This window comes from Schistocerca gregaria, chromosome 5, assembly GCF_023897955.1.
Source record: "Schistocerca gregaria isolate iqSchGreg1 chromosome 5, iqSchGreg1.2, whole genome shotgun sequence".
Lineage (NCBI taxonomy): Eukaryota > Metazoa > Arthropoda > Insecta > Orthoptera > Acrididae > Schistocerca > Schistocerca gregaria.
Genome location: NC_064924.1, coordinates 173,412,481 through 173,430,054, shown reverse-complemented (window position 1 = coordinate 173,430,054; position 17,574 = coordinate 173,412,481). Strand labels below are relative to the sequence as shown.

At 39.6% G+C, this 17,574-nt stretch overlaps 1 protein-coding gene across 2 annotated transcripts in view; it reads right to left on the bottom strand.

Moving 5' to 3' along the window:
• LOC126271992 (F-box only protein 42) overlaps positions 1–17,574 on the bottom strand; it is a 71,500-nt gene that overhangs the window by 22,260 nt on the left and 31,666 nt on the right. For both annotated transcript variants that reach the window (XM_049974474.1, XM_049974475.1), the window contains exons 5-7: positions 11,663–11,793; positions 8,111–8,250; positions 7,872–8,020 (exon numbers count right to left, since the gene is read on the bottom strand). In XM_049974474.1, coding sequence (XP_049830431.1) covers positions 7,872–8,020; positions 8,111–8,250; positions 11,663–11,793 — 420 coding nt within the window. The remainder of the gene's footprint in view (positions 1–7,871; positions 8,021–8,110; positions 8,251–11,662; positions 11,794–17,574) is intronic.

The window sequence follows — 17,574 nt, the reverse complement described above, 5'->3', positions numbered from 1 at the left end:
GTTCGGCCTGCATGCTTTGAGACTGAAGCCTTTTTTGTGTTTCCCCGAGCTACTCTAATTTAAAAAACCACTGAATCCACACCACACAGTCCCTACTACCTATCTAGCTGCCTCCTTCATGTAATGGACTCCTGACCTATTTTGCAGAAACCAAAACCCCACCACCATATGGTGCAAGGTGAGAAATATGCAGCCTACACTGTCGCAGAACTGTCTAAGCCTCTGATTCAGACCTTCCACTTGGCTCTGTACCAAAGGTACACAATCAGTCCTGTCGACTACACTGCAAATGGTGAGCTCTGCTTTCATCTCGCTAGCAAGAATGGTGGGGTTTACTACTTCTGATACCCACTCGGATATGCAGAGAGAATCTCTTCTGATCCAAAGTGACATGCATCATTGGTCCTGAGTGAGCCACCACCTGCACTGGCTGACTCCTGAAGACAGACATAAACTATCCTATTAAAGTTTCAAGAGCCAGATTTAAATGAATACTCTATGGATATACCACTACTCCTTATGTATTGCTCACAGTGGGATCATAAGGAAAAGGTCAGAATAATTACTACACACACATAGGCATTCAAACAACCATTCATCTCGCACTCCACATGTGAATGAAACAGGAAGAATGCCTAATAACTGGTACAAAGGGGTGTACCCTCTGCCATGATGTACAGGTAGGTGTAAATCAGCAGACTTGTGGGTTGTGCTGGATGTCCATTGGATCACCACAGCTGGCTCACAACAATGATGAAAATACACTACAACCTCAAGCTATGTAACCGAAGCCACCACAGCCTGTAACTGAGAGTGGTGTCACTAACTAGGCTTGCATCCGCACACAGCATTTTTGCCAAATTCCTTTTCTTTGCCAAATTTGGAGCTGTTTTCTTGCCGAGTTCAGTGGTGTTCTTTTTTTACGAAATTCCATGGTGTTTTCTGCCAAATTTGGTGGTGCATTTTTTGCCAAATTTAATGATGCCTATTTGCTAATTTCGGCACTATTTATATTGTCGAATGAAAGTTTGTTAGGCAGGAAATGAACTGTTATTTTACGATCATACATGAACCCCCAGGCTTGGGAAGATTAGAAGCCAAAATGCAGTTTTAATATCCAGTAACTATCAGTTATGAATGTTAGTAAATTGCTGTTCTCATTTTCATATCATTTTTATACTCTGCAAGATTACAAATTTCACAATGTACTATGAAAGTTGCCTATTTCACTTTATTTTGCTAAAATCTGCTAATTTTGCATTACTTTTGCAAAATTTTCCTGTCCCTAGTTGTTATAAATGAAACCTTCATTGGGAAATGAAATCGCTTAAAATGAATGGGTAACTCAATTGGAATCATTAGTGCAAGGGGTAAGAATAGAAGTTTCAATGGCAGTATTACTCAGTTCTCTAGGTACGATTATGAAATTTTGGATCATATGGGGTCCAATAGTAGGATTTTAGGCAAAGTCAATACATCATAAATATGACTTTCCTCATTTCTCTTAAAACTTCCTGTGAGGAAGAAAAGATAACAGCAAATTGTTGAGTAAACAATTTTTGTTTAAAATTATATATAAGAGGAAAATAACGCATGTGGAAGAAACAATTTGTCTAATGCTTTCAATGCCCAGCCATCTAGGGTCAAACTGACTGCAAGAAAGAAAATGAAACCTCACAGGACAGCACAGAATTTTCTTTTTTGCAGTTGGATGTAACTGAACATGTGTACATTTTTTTTTTTTTTTTTTTAAAAAAAAAAGAAGCAGCCTATGTCCCTCACAACATTTTGTAGGTTTTCATGCATAAATATGAAGTAAAATGGCCAAAAACATTGATATTTTTACTAACAGCATGTTCTCTATATGTATTACATATACACTCCTGAAAATTGAAATAAGAACACCGTGAATTCATTGTCCCAGGAAGGGGAAACTTTATTGACACATTCCTGGGGTCAGATACATCACATGATCACACTGACAGAGCCACAGGCACATAGACACAGGCAACAGAGCATGCACAATGTCAGCACTAGTACAGTGTATATCCACCTTTCGCAGCAATGCAGGCTGCTATTCTCCCATGGAGATGATCATAGAGATGCTGGATGTAGTCCTGTGGAACGGCTTGCCATGCCATTTCCACCTGGCGCCTCAGTTGGACCAGCGTTCGTGCTGGACGTGCAGACCGCGTGAGACGATGCTTCATCCAATCCCAAACATGCTCAATGGGGGACAGATCCGGAGATCTTGCTGGCCAGGGTAGTTGACTTACACCTTCTAGAGCACGTTGGGTTGCACGGGATACATGCGGACGTGCATTGTCCTGTTGGAACAGCAAGTTCCCTTGCTGGTCTAGGAATGGTAGAACGATGGGTACGATGACGGTTTGGATGTACCGTGCACTATTCAGTGTCCCCTCGACGATCACCAGAGGTGTATTGCCAGTGTAGGAGATCGCTCCCCACACCATGATGCCGGGTGTTGGCCCTGTGTGCCTCGGTCCTATGCAGTCCTGATTGTGGCGGTCACCTGCACGGCGCCAAACACGCATACGACCATCATTGGCACCAAGGCAGAAGCGACTCTCATCGCTGAAGACGACACGTCTCCATTCGTCCCTCCATTCATGCCTGTCGCGACACCACTGGAGGCGGGCTGCACGATGTTGGGGCGTGAGCGGAAGACGGCCTAACGGTGTGTGGGACCGTAGCCCAGCTTCATGGAGACGGTTGCGAATGGTCCTCGCCGATACCCCAGGAGCAACAGTGTCCCTAATTTGCTGGGAAGTGGCGGTGCGGTCCACTACGGCACTGTGTAGGATCCTACGGTCTTGGTGTGCATCCGTGCGTCGCTGCGGTCCGGTCCCAGGTCAACGGGCACGTGCACCTTCCGCCGACCACTGGCGACAACATCGATGTACTGTGGAGACCTCACGCCCCACGTGTTGAGCAATTCGGCAGTACGTCCACCCGGCCTCCCGCATGCCCACTATACACCCTCGCTCAAAGTCCGTCAACTGCACATACGGTTCACGTCCACGCTGTCGCGGCATGCTACCAGTGTTAAAGACTGCAATGGAGCTCCGTATGCCACGGCAAACTGGCTGACACTGACGGCGGCGGTGCACAAATGCTGCGCAGCTAGCACCATTCGACGGCCAACACCGCGGTTCCTGGTGTGTCCGCTGTTCCGTGCGTGTGATCATTGCTTGTACAGCCCTCTCGCAGTGTCCGGAGTAAGTATGGTGGGTCTGACACACCGGTGTCAATGTGTTCTTTTTTCCATTTCCAGGAGTGTATATTTATGTAGCATAATACTAAAAATACACTATGTGATCAAAAGTATCCTGACACCTGGCTGAAAATGATGTCCAAGTTTGTGATGCCCACCATCGGTAATGCTCGAAGTCAGTATGGTGTTGGCCCACCCTTAGCCTCGATGACAGCTTCCAATCTTGCAGGCATACATTCAATCAGGTGCTGGAAGCTTTCTTGGGGAATGGCAGCCCATTCTTCACGGAGTGCTACACTAAGGAGAGGTATTGATGTCGGTTGGTGAGGCCTGGCACAAAGCCAGTGTTCCAAAACATACAAAAGGTGTTCTATAGCATTCAGGTCAGGACTCTGTGCATGCAGTCCATTACAGGGGTGTTATTGTCATGTAACCACTCTGCTACAGGCTGCGGATTATAAACAGGTACTCGATAATGTTGAAAGATGCAGTCGCCATCCTCAAATTGCTCTTCAACAGTGGGAAGCAAGAAGGTGCTTAAAACATCAATGTAGGCCTGTGCTGTGATAGTGCTACGCAAAACAACAGCAACAACAACAGATGATGTTCACCAGGCATTCAGCATATCCACATCCTGCCAATGGATCGCCACATTGTGTACCATGATTCGTCACTCCACACAACTTTCTTCTACTGTTTAATCATCCTTTGTTTTCACTCCTTACACCAAGTGAGGCATTGTTTGGCATTTACAGGAATGATGTGTGGCTTATGAGCAGCTGCTCGACCATGAAATCCAAGTTTTCTCACCTCCCTCTTACTTGTCATAATATTCACAGTGGATCCTGATGCAGTTTAGAACTCCTGTGTGATTGTCTGGAAAGATGTCTGAATATTACACATTATGACCCTGTTCAACTGTCGGCGGTGTCTGTCAGTGAACAGACGAGGTCGACCCAGTCCCATTATGCTCTCTCACGATGTCTAATATTTACTGAGGTCGCTGATATGGAGTACCTGGCAGTAGGTTGCAGCACAATGCACCTAATATGAATAACATACGTTTTTGGGGGTGTCCGGATACTTTTGATCACATAGCGTATGTAGCGTATTTCCTATTACTGTATCTCATAAACTTTTGAAGTAGAGCATCATGTAAAAATGTGAAGTAAAGCAGTTAAGAAATTTCTAGTATAAATGTCTCTCTCTCTCTCTCTCTCTCTCTCTCTCTCTCTCTCTCTCTCTCTCTCTCTCTCTCTCTGTGTGTGTGTGTGTGTGTGTGTGTGTGTGTGTGTGTGTGTGTGTGTGTATTTTTGGTAACAACTTTAAACAAGGACTGGGCTTTACATAGTAGCACAAATTTACATACAGTGTAAACTACATATGTAGCCTACACCCGTCTGAACATTTATTAGAGCATTGTGTAAAAATATGAAATAAACCAATCAAGAATATTTGGAGGATTTTGCTAACAATGTTGCTCTTTTATATGTGTGTATATACATATTTATATAGCATACATATTTAAAAAAGATGGCATTTGTACCTCTGAACATTTACTTAAGTATTGCATAAAAGTATTGGAGATTTTTGGTAACAACCTTTGCCATTTCTACAGACACACAGAGTATCATTCTCTCTCCTGAACTTCTATTAGAGTATTGTGTAAAAATTTGAAGTAAATTGGTCAAGAACTTTTGGAGATTGTTTGTAACAAAGTTAAATTATTATGATTTGTTTGTTTGTAGTAGTACAGATTAATTGTAAACCTCTGTTTAAAAGCTAGACCAAACAATTGAAACTCCAGGTTAGAAATCAATAATGTTAGAAAGCTATAATGTTTGACAGTCTTTTTGTTGTGCCTGTCTGCAACTCAACAGGTCATATTTGTTTCGAAGCCATTCTTTGTCAATGTTTCAAACCATAGTAGATAAATTTTCAACACATTTAAAAAATGTGTGGACTTGGGGTATTTTACTTTTTTGCAGTCTGTTTCTGTTAAAAAATTAAATTCACCATTTTCTTTTCTTGTCTTGAACCAACTAAAACTACTTCCTTGAGAACATGATACTCCATCATACTCCTTGGTTCGGATAACTATACTGGTGTGGTTATTACTGAGTGATAGGTGTCCAATCATTATTTTTTTCATTTAAGATATGTAGTATCTTACAGGCATCCCTCAACTGTTTTTACTCACCCTTAACTCACATTCACGTTTGATCTTTTGGACACTATGGGAAGAATTATTTATTTTTATTCTCGTATCTTTAGAAATTATCCCTAAATTTAAACAGTTCTTATTAAAGTCAGTCTTAGCTTTGTTTGTAAGTTTTTTTAATTTTAAGATTGAGGAAAGCCTAGCTTCTCCATAAACCTGTGTAGGAGATTAAAATGGACAGTGAATTAGGAAAATCGAGTAGACGTGAACAGCTCAGTACAGCAGTCAAAAGCAAAAGTTCCTAGAGAGACCACAGAAACTTTCACAAAAAGAAGTTACTGACGATAACATTATTCAAATACTAAATAATAATCTACAAGATGAGAAAGTTCTTGTTGTAATGGGGTACAAGGAGATTACAGCCATACTGATTCACCATAATAATTACATTTGAAACACACAAGGATTCTTTAGGAAGAATAACATTTTTGAAGGTACCTGACAAATAACTCAGCTACATAAATTGCTGTAAATATTAAAATATGCAGTAGTTGCAAACTCATTTTGTTCATCGTTTCGTGACACAAATCTACATTTCTTCTAAAATGTCTAGTAGCTTACATTTTTCAACAAAATTTAAACTTTTTAGTTGTTGTTGAGTGTTACCAATGTCAAGTCTCTGTATGTCCATCTTTATACAGATGGTTGTGGGACGTTGACTGTTCAGTACAGAATGTCAAATAAAAACACCTTTCAGGCATCTAAATATCCAAATTGTTATTTTACTGAGCTATCAGTTTCGCTGATAAATTACGCCACCTTTGGGCCCCCTGACTGACTAATGTGTAGGAAGATTCTCACCTTCTGTCCAGTCAAAATAGGTGCCAGCATTCAATGACTGCAGTATGTAGATTTTTGAGACAGTGATAACTTCAAACCTCACTTACTGATTGTTCAGTCGGTAGGAATGATTGAATTGATCACTAGCTCAAATATCTACAAATATTAGTCTTTGAATGCTGGTCCCTATTTTGGTTGGACATAAGGTGAGAATCTTCCTACACGTCAGTCAGTCAGAGGGCCCAAAGATAGCATAATATATCAGCGAAACTGGTTGCTCAATAAAATAACAATTTGGATATTTAGATGGCTGAAAGGTGTTTTGATTAGATGTACTGAACAGTCAAGGTCCCACAGTCATCTGTATAAAGATAGACAGACAGAGACTTCATACTGGTAACGTTGAACAACAATTAAAAATTTTACACATTGTTGAAAAAAGTAGACCGTTCGATATCTTAGAAGAACTAGAGCTTTACATCACGAAACGATGAACAAAATGAGTTTGCAACTACTGCATATTTTAATACCTACAATGATTTACTTGGCTGTGTTAGTTGCTGCTCCTTCCATACATGCTCCAGCTTATCATGGGCCACCTTGTGAACAAGTTCCACACAGTGCTGGCCAGGCCACGTTTGTGTTTCCTAACATCTACCCAGCTAACATAAATACCTCACAGCTGCAAAAAGGAACTGCCCTGGTCATCCATTCAGTGCCATCGTTCCTACTTATGTGCAGCTGCAAAAAGCCTGAAGTACAGAATCACTGGGCACCAAAAAACACACCATAAGGGTAGCTACTCTGCCTCTTTTATTGTTAAACACCTCACTTTGCTCAAAATAGGATTTAATGTTTTACAAGACTGTATTTACTTTCACATTTTATGAATAAATGATTGAAATATTATCATGATAACTGTCATGTTTTATGGTTTTTACGATTGAAGACTGTCTTACAGAGGACGTACGCAGCAAGTGTAAAGAGTAGGGACGGAAAAGCACACTTGATAGTATGTAAATAATTCCCTGATTTCTGATTTTTGTCAATCTGACAACACATGAACACATGTTCATCAAATGCCACCCATATGTATAAACCAAATGCATGTTAACACTTTACTAAGCTCATAATTAGACACAGTGAAAGTAACTGCACTTGTTTCAAGTCTTAATTTAAGATTTTCTGTTCTCTACTGCAGCATCTGATTATGGCCTTTGAAGGCTTAAACCAGTTATGACTGTATCACAAAAAAGTGACTGTGTCAAAAATAAAAACTAATACCTTACAATAAGTCAACACAATATCCACAAATGGAATGTCTTTTTTTTTCAAAATAAAAGTAACTGGTTGTGAATACTTCACTACAGGAAGGCTGCTTGATAGAATTAAATACAAATGGTTCAGAACTTAGTGTTTTACTCTAACAACCCAATCTACAAGACTCAAAACAAGATGTCAGCAACTCACATTTCAGTAACCAAGTAAAAAGAATCTGAAATATCGTAAACCAGAGTTCACTGGAATACTGTAACTATTGAAAAAACTAATGAATTGTTCCAGTAGTGACTAAAAGATATTTCTCCATATGATCAGATATTTTTTTCTGCTATGAATAATTTCTTAAAAACAAACCTTGGCACTTCTGTTCCATCCTCCATCCTACGAATAGGCTGTACAGTGTTGACACGGCAGACTGAAGGCCTATTCCACTGCGGTGAATATGGGGGTGCAGGTGCATTAGATACAGGATTTCTACTGAATACCACAACTTGCTGGCCAATCTGGGGAAAATCAGATATTTGTATGCTTGTGCACATTGTATCCATAAGCTAATGATATTTACATTATTTCATCCAAAGAAGCACACATACCTTACAGGCTGGATGACACCACATATGAGAGGCAGACCACTGAGGATTTTCTACTTGAACCTCCAGCCACGTCCACACAGGTTCAGTGGCAGTGAGCAGCCAGACATCGCTGAAAACCATATTTGGACCACCGCAGCCACCTAGGAAAGTTATGCGTTATGTGCTACTAATGGGAAATATAACATCACATGTTGAGAAAATGGAGCAGTATCAACAAAATGTTTAAGCAACTGTCTGTTCTTTCACAACTATTAGCTGTCAGTGTAGAGGTGAATTCCAGTAGTTTCATTTAACTAAACCAAACTGATTCTTCTTTTACATCTTCCTTGAATAAATGAAACACCTATTAATTTTTAGTCAAAAGCTCATATTATTGCTGTTGATATGTTACACATAAAGGGGACTCAACGTCTCCTTTATGTCATAAGTACCAGTCTATCCTTTCCATATTGTTGCTACTCCATGCTGCACATTCCACTGTCTGATATTTATATGTCAAACAAATAACAGTGTATTCACAAATGACTAAATGGGGAGTTATGTGTAAATTCTGTGTGTAATCAGAGCTTTTTTCCACACTTTGAACATCAAACACCAAGCCACTGAACAACGCTTGTTTTTCATCTGCTGTCTCATGCAGCTTTGGCTCTTCCCATGGATGACTGTGTCTGTGGAGCCATAGTTGAATGTCAGGGGTAGACACAAGTGGCAAGGGCTTATCAATGTACTATCATTGACCTTCTACTCTCTCTGACTTCTCCTCCTTCAACCTTGTCTCTCCTCTTCCTCACAACAGGTCTCCCACTCATCCTGGGGTCTGAGTACACTGCCTTTCCTTTTCAACTTCTCCCTTCCCAAGAGAGGGACTAGTAGCTCTAACAGCTAGGATAGTGCCATATACTTTTATACGTGTAAATCAGCAGTAATAAAAATGGAAGATCAATACAAACAAGTTTGTGTTATGAAGGGAGTAAGGCAAAGTTACAGTTTACCATGACTTTGTTCAGATTATACATCGAAGACACAAAAACAGGAACTTAAAGAACATTTAGGAAGAAGACTAAAAGTGCAAGCAGAACAGATACCAAAGCTAAGGTCTTCAGAAAAAATTGCCATTCTGGCCAGGCATGGAAGATCTAGAAGAACTGTTGAAAGAATTGGACAGCAAACTTAGCTCAGCATACTTGGCGTACCCTACATATGGAATTGGACTTCAAAATTGGACTTCAAAATTGGACTTCAAAATTGGACTTCAAAATTGGACTTCAAAATTGGACTTCAAAATTGGACTTCAAAATTGGACTTCAAAATTGGACTTGTGTTCCTGCAGGCAATGCACAGTCCTTGGGATGCTGGAGATCTGTGAGTAGTGGGCGACTAGCCACAGCTGCATGGAAGGTGGGTATCATTAATGTGATGGTTCTTACTGATGGCAGAAGAGCTGGCAGTCTTCATGGTGAGGGAGAATGTAGAAATGTTGGAGCTTAGTGCATCAGATGGAAGGGAAGTGAGAGGAGGAAAATGCGGAGAGGATACATACTTTATTGGAGTAGCAGACAAGAGGCTAAAAATGGAGTGCATACAATAGTAAAATCAATCGTAAAAGAATATTTGGAAGCAATGGAATCCACAAGTGACAGGATGAATATTTGGATGAGGACAAGTAATGGTGTGAACAACTTCATCCAAGTATATGCACCATAGACAGGAAATACAGAAGAGAACAATGAGGAATTCCTAGAGGAATTATAAAATGAAATTGTAGATGTGGAAGTGATAATGATGAGTGACTTAAATGCCTTTGTGGGAAACGAAAGACTATAGAATGAAGAGAGAATTGGTCCATACGGGTACGGGGAAAAAAAATGAAAAAAGGACAAACTGGCCGAGTTTTGTGAAAGAAATGGTTTGATTGTGAAAAACATGTGGTTCAGGAAGAAAAATATCCAACAGATAACGAGATTTGGTTGGGGAGAGAGAAGGATTTAGCACAGAATATGCTATATTAACAAACAAAGAGGTCAGTTACAGATGCAGATGCAGAATACGACTCACATTTTCTAAGATGTATCTGATGTATATTGTGCTTTATGATAACGGAAAGCCCAGTTTCATGAAGGTATTCAGACAGATACGATTTTATCTTGTCTCTTATATGTAATGGATGCAAGACTTTTGACCAAAAAGAAAGTATCCTACAAAAAAAGAATTTATTTGTTGGGCAGAAAATGTAAGAATAAGAATCAAAACCTATGGCTTTTAAGAAAAAATACGCCAGAAGATAAAAAATTTTGATAATGAAATATTAAAACAAGTTAAACATTTTAACAATCCAGGATGTGAAATTACATGTAAACATAATAAAGATACAAATAACAAACTTACAAAATTCTCAAATATATGTGGTACAATAAATAGGTGCCCGAAAAATAAAATACAGAAAGAGGTGTGACTGACATTTTATAAAGCATTGCTGTTTCTCGTTTGCAGTATGAAACCAAGTCATGGATCATACATAAACAACGAGAGAGTAGAATGCAGGCAGCAGAAATGAGACTTCACAGAGCAGTAAAAGGATATAGTAAATTAGAGATAATTAGAAATTATAATATTAGAAATGAAATGAACATGTATAAACTGGGAAAGAAATTCCACAAAAACAAAATGTAAAGACTTTAACAGACTGTACACCTGATGATAACCTTCCAAAATCATAAGATACGAGCCAAAGTGGAAAGAAGCCAACAAAGAACAAGGGAATGACGTGTATCACAACAGGGAAATGCTTGAAGAAGAAGAAGAAGAAGAAGAAGAAGACAAAGGTGTTAATGAGTACTTAAAAGAGGAATAGCAACTCGTTTAACAGCAAGATTGGGAAACACATAGTGGCAGAAGAATCCACAGAATTCTCTCTTAGGAAGCAAGATTACACAGGACGGTCAAAGCAAGGAAGATATTACAAATATGGCACATTTGAAGAAAACATTCTTCAACAAAGATATCTACTAGCAATGGTGCAGAAATGATGAAGCAGTTCCTGAAGTATAGGTCTTAAATACAATATTGTACAGAAATGGAACATGAACTGTTTGAAATTTGAAGAAGACACTGGACAAACTTGAAGTGTGGTGCTATCACAGAATGTTAAAAAAAACCTACTGGACAGATAAAACATGAAATGAAGAAGAAATTTAAAAAATAAGCAACAGAAGAGATATATTTGGTGGACAACAGCTAAAGCATTCATGAAAATTTAACTTAGTGATAGAAGGAGCAGTAGATGCAGAAAATTAGTAAGGGCAGACAAATAGTAAGGATTAATAGACAATGTTAAGTGTAGTAATTATACTGAGATGAAAAAATTAGCATAGGATACGAAAAGATCAAGGGCAGTAACAAACCCTTCTAAAGACTGATGACTTACAAGAAAATCTGTTCCTCCTGAAGTCCTCCTTACTGTGTCTAATTTTCAACTAACATGTTCTTACTGCTTCATATTTATCTAATAGTCTTCAGGAAATACTTTGTTACATTGATAAAAATTTCACTTACCTAGTATTAAAATGCTGCTGTCATCCAAAGTCAGTTGTGACTGTCCATACCGAACATGCGGTTTTAGTTCCGTAGTTGCCTTTTTGCTCCACAGCATGTCATCCATATCAAAGCACCAAACATCATTTGAACTAGAACCAAGACAACAGAAGGTCTTAATACATATGGTAAAAAAGTACTAACAGCAATCCAGCAACAGAAACTAATTAATTAAACATCTAAAGTAGTAAATCTTTTTGTTTATCAGCTTTCTAGTCTCAAATGTGCACCGCTACAGGCTACATGTTTTAGAAACAGACTGTAATAAAAGAAATTCACTCTTCAATAAGCTGGACAACTACTACAAATAGACTTTAATAGTTTTTTTGTCTTCTTATTTTTCACTTACGTAAAATTGTTTTACAACTTGCTACAGTCACCACTGGCTTAGCTTCAAATCTCCTGTGTACAATAACATTCCAGTATCCAAGAAAGATAAGGACAGTGGAGCAACAGCTGCCAGCAAATGCTTTGCATCTTTAACAAATTTTATGCACCTAGTAATATGTAGGCTTGTAGACGGAGAAAGTGAGTGGCAAGAGGCCTACATTAGGAACAATTTCCTTATTGGTAACTTCCATTAGCAAAAATACTGTACTTAGCAAATATTGGCACGGATCTCCTGTCACCAAACAAAAGAGTCCTTAAGCAGAAGACAGGCACATAAAAAAGGTGTCAAACAGTTAGGCTACAGTCCAATTCCTTCTTCAGGGATTTTATACTGACATACTAGTGAAGGGAGGCATAATGCCTTTTTGGCCCATCTAGGATTTTGTATCTTATGACGAAGATATGTTGCAAAATGTTACTGAATCTAAATAATAATAGAAACTCTCAGCAAAGACACATAGCATACTTGTGCAAGTATTCCTATTGGGGGACTCCCAACAGAGGCCGAAATTCTGTCACTTCAGTGTAAGTCATCAGGTGGAAGACCACAGTCTCTAATTAGTTTCCAGAATGAAACTCCCACAGCAGTTATGCATGAGAGCATAAAAATGAAGTGTATCTGCGCAATCTTTATGCTACTATCAGACAAGAATAATGACGCAGTACAAAACCGTCAATTTGTCATTTAACAGTCCAGTATGTTCAATAATCTGGCATCACTTTATACATACTGAATATTTCAGATGCTTTCAATGGAATTCGGTTGCACTGGGTAGTGGTGGACAATTTTGAGTCGAGTCGTGCCAACAATTGTTTCAGTGACTTGTCCGGCAGTTTTTGTCACGCACCAATTGTCTCCAGCGATTAAGAAGTAGTGTTTTAAAGTGTAAACACAATTAGTGCTGTTCTTATTGCAATTACAATACTGCTGCATATTGTTAAGGGAATGTTTTTTGAACCTAGCACCTCTCAAAACAGAGTGAAAGTGTCATATAAACAAGTAACACTTACAATACAACAAAAGCTTGATAGGACTGAGAGAGATGAGAATAGAAATAAGGTTATGGAAGAATATAAAAATGGTTCTTCAGCAATCAATGATATTAAAAAAAATAAAGGTCAGTTTCAAAAGTTTGCCTCACACATAGGAACAGTAAAAGACAACGAATCACAAAAAACTCTGAAGAAGATCAAACTAGATAAGATGAATGAAATTTTGCACATATGGTTCTATCAAATCTAATGAGAAAGAGGGGGCTGACGTGACAAATCCAACATTTTCATCTCCCTGGAATGAAGTAGCTGTCCTTTGATACATTTATAAGATTTGCTGAAAGCACCAAATTGTACAACACTATACAACTTGTGAATTTGTACTATACATAACAAGGTTTTTTTTTGTGAAGGGGGGGGGGGGGGGATTTGGTCTTATTTCAAGTCAATAAAATAGAGAAATACTGTATGCACTGTAGTATAAAACATACATGGTACTGTACAATATACTACTGTAATGTACTTAAGATAAAATCTTAAAAGTAAACTACAGGATGTGTGCAATTAAGTTTAATTTTCTCCAAACAGTTGTTTTGTGAAGTATTATAGATTTTTTATCTCTGTAACGAAACAGAGACTGTATGATAAACAATCGAAGGCTGTTTGCTCTTTGTTTATCTCACATCTCACAATCTGCCCACTGCTATTTCCAGATGAAGCTTGGCAATCTGTCATTTTCGATAGCCCGGCACTGTTAAGGTCCTTACAGTAGTGGATTAGTGAGTTTATACTGCATCTGCAATTCTGGAATACTTCTTTATTGGAATAATTTCATGAAGTTAAGTTTGGCACATCATATGAACCCCTCTGATATATGCTGCATTTTATATACTCTGATGTCCAAAGTTACAACAGCAAACTGCTATTTCCCCCTCCTGTGTCTAATTCACATTATAATCACACAAACTGAAAACCAGACGTCCGTATGATAGTGTTCTGCATGGAAGACGACATTCCAGTCAATGGACAACCATGGCAACGATGAGATCAGGGCACCTATGAAATGATATAGCATGTGCTGGGCAGCCCCACATCCACAATCACGACACAGAGAAGATGCCTAGCACCTCTCTGTGATGGAGGGCTATAGAAATAAAGGAAGTGGGACAGCTGCAAACTGATGTGGCTCAATGGCTTAATGTGAATCGTTCTGTAGTTTCTCAGATTTGGCAACAGTTTATAGAGACTGAAACTGTATCCTGAAGACCAGGGGAGGGCCAACCACGTGTAGCTTCAGAACAGAGAACCATTATTTGGCTGTAAGGGCACAACAGTATGACCTTAGTACTGCATGGCAACTGGTGTGTGAACTTGCAGCATCCACTGGGCGTGTTGAATCGAAGTAAATGGTGTGCAGAAGGCTTTGGCAGAGTGGCCTTCAATGTCAGAGACCTGCTGTATGTCTACCTCTGATGCGTCTTCACAGAAGAGAACATCTAGAGTGGAGCCATCTACATGCCACCTGGACAGTTGAACAGTGGGCCAATATAGTTGCCACAGATGAGTCCTGATTTAGTCTGGAGAGTGATTCTCGATGGATTTGCATCTGGAGGGAATGTGGAACACGATTCCAGAACCCAAACATTGTGGAAAGAGACTGATATTGAGGAAGATCCCTTAATGGTGTGGGCAGGGATTATGTCCACCATTCGAACACCTCTTCATGAAATTGTATGGGTGAATCGGCAAGGTTTAACTGCGGCACATATTGAGACATCATCTTGGGAACACATTTGCAGTTGTGAGGTGATGTGGGTCCAGACTTTGTATTGATGAATGATAATGCTTGACCTCATAGAGCACAGGTGGTAGATGTTTTCTTGGAAATGGAAGATATTGCACGCATGGTGTGGCCTGCTTGCTCTCTCGATTTGAATCCCATAGAGGATGTCTGGGATGCACTAGGGAGGTGGCTTGCATCATGTCAGCACCCACCAACCATTCTTCAAGACTGCAAGCAGCTCTGCAGGAAGAATGGGAATTATTACCTCAACATGAGACTGATGATGTTCACAGCATGCCCCACCGTCATCAGGCCTGTATTGCTGCACACCCTGTACCAAGCAAATTAACCACTTGTCGGAATGTGTGTATGAATCTGTTAAGTTGGATAAAACCAAAGACTTTTTGTTCACTATTATGCATGTTTCAGTTGTTTACGTTTTGTATTCTTTACATTGGTTTTTCCTTTACTATCATCCGTTTGTATAATTTTTGATAAAATAAAACCAACCTTGCAAAAATTTCCATTTGTTGTTTTAATTTTGGACACCAGTGTACATTCCACTTCTGTGCATCACTGGAAATTTACCAGTACAATATGTCCTCTTCAAATGGAATGATTTAGTTGGACTCCAGAATATGGTCAACTAAACTGTGAGGCTGGAATCTATTTCATTTTTTTTATGAAGCCACTTGAAACCAATGATATATGAAGAATATATTTCTGACATCATTTTCATATTCAGAATGCAACATATCTGTGACATTTTGCAAAGCAAAACAGTAATGATAGTTCATGATCTACAACTTCCAAGGTGTCAAATCAATTAAGTTCTTCTTAGGGAAAATAGATGGACAGCCAAAAGGATCACCACTGTGCTTGTCTCAGATATAAAAATTAGAAGGAAATGATAAAACCAGCTACACAGGAACGGTAAAGACTGCAAGGTGGGAGAAGTATGCTGTCCAAAAAACAGTCGAAGGCCCTCTGGGGCATATGCATGTTGTTCTCTAACATGGGACAAGTTGACTGGCATTTGTAAGCAGTTGGAAATTGCCCTAACTACTGTCAAACAATTGACAACTGCTGCAAATCAGTGTTTGGAAGAGCTCCCAAGAATTGTGTACCTGTGACACCTGTACCAGAGGTATCTCAAGTTCTATCCTCTCCTGTGGATCCTGTCTCCTCTGCAGAAAGTACAGGGTCTGTCATTACCTGTCTACATGACTGTGAGTGGCATGTCAATGGTAGATCTAGGCATCCTGTACCGGGCAAACGGGAATCAGGGAGGGCTCAGGGTGTTGTACTGAAGCCCCTCACCAACAAGTCTGAGATGTTGTCTTTCACTGAAACTGAAACTAGCCCAGTGGGACTCACTTCACCTGTTGTAGAAAAACTTGTTTTGTCCGATGTCAGGAAGAGGCAGACGCAAAAGGATAGCGGTCTATTATCATTGGCAGTTCAAACGTATGGCAAATGGCAAATGGCACCTTAGGGAAATGGCAGCAAGGGACAGGATAGGACACCACGCAGTGTGTATGCTTGGGAGGGGCCTCATTCAATATGTTGACGAGGTGATTCCTGCAGCCATTGGGTGAACAGAGTGCAACCAACTGCAGAATGTTGCGCACCCTGGAACAAATTATGCCTGTCGTCTGGGCTCCGTAGTCATTCTTGGGTCATTCCAGTGACTAGCACAGAAGGTCGAGAAGACCAGCCTTGAGCTTGGAGTTTCAACGAAGCTCACAATATGCAGCATTTTCCCAGAACAGATTGTGGTCCTATGGTTCTGAGTTGAGTAGAAGGACTGAACCAGAGATTTTGAACATTCTGTGACAAGCTAGGCTGTGACTACCTGGACTTATGCCATAGGATTGAGAACTGTAGGGTCCCCCTAAATACGTCAGGTGTGCACTTTACATCAGAGGCTGCTACTCAGGCAGCTGACTGTGTGCAGAGTGCACACATGATTATTCTTAGATTAGGTGACCTCCATCCAATCCAGATAATGACAGCTGTAGGAAACCCAAAAGTATTGGTGTAAGATCGAAAGAAATGCCTCCCACAAGTGAGAGTACTAAAATCCTAATGGTAAACTGCAGAAGCTTTCACAACACTGTGCCACAGTTTGAACAGTTCATGAAAAGCAGTGAACCTCACATAACTAGGAAATGAAAACTGGCTGAAACCAGAAATTGATAGCAGCAGGAATTTTGGAGAAAATTTACGTGTAAATTGAAAGTATAGACAAATGTGAAATGGAGGTGGTGTATTTGTTGCAGTAGACAAAAAACTCAAATCAACCGAGATAGAAATTGACCCTGCATGAGAGACTGTTTGGACAAGACTCAGTATCAGGGATGGGCATAAAATGATAATTGGATTCTTCTATTGGCCACCAGACTCATCTCCTGATGTAACCAAAAACTTCAGAGAAAACCTCAGTTCACCTGCAATTAAGTTCTCCAATCATACTATAACCATCAGTGGAGACTTTAATCATCCAACAATTAATTGGGAAAAATCACAATATTGTTAGCAGTTGACGTCATGAGGCATTATGGGAAACTTTACAAAATGCCTTCTCTGAAAACTACCTAGAACAGATAGTTAGGAACCTCATTCATGATAGAAATATATTGGATCTAATAGCAAAAAATAGACCTCACCTCTTTGAAGAAGTCCACATCAAAACTGGTATCAGTGA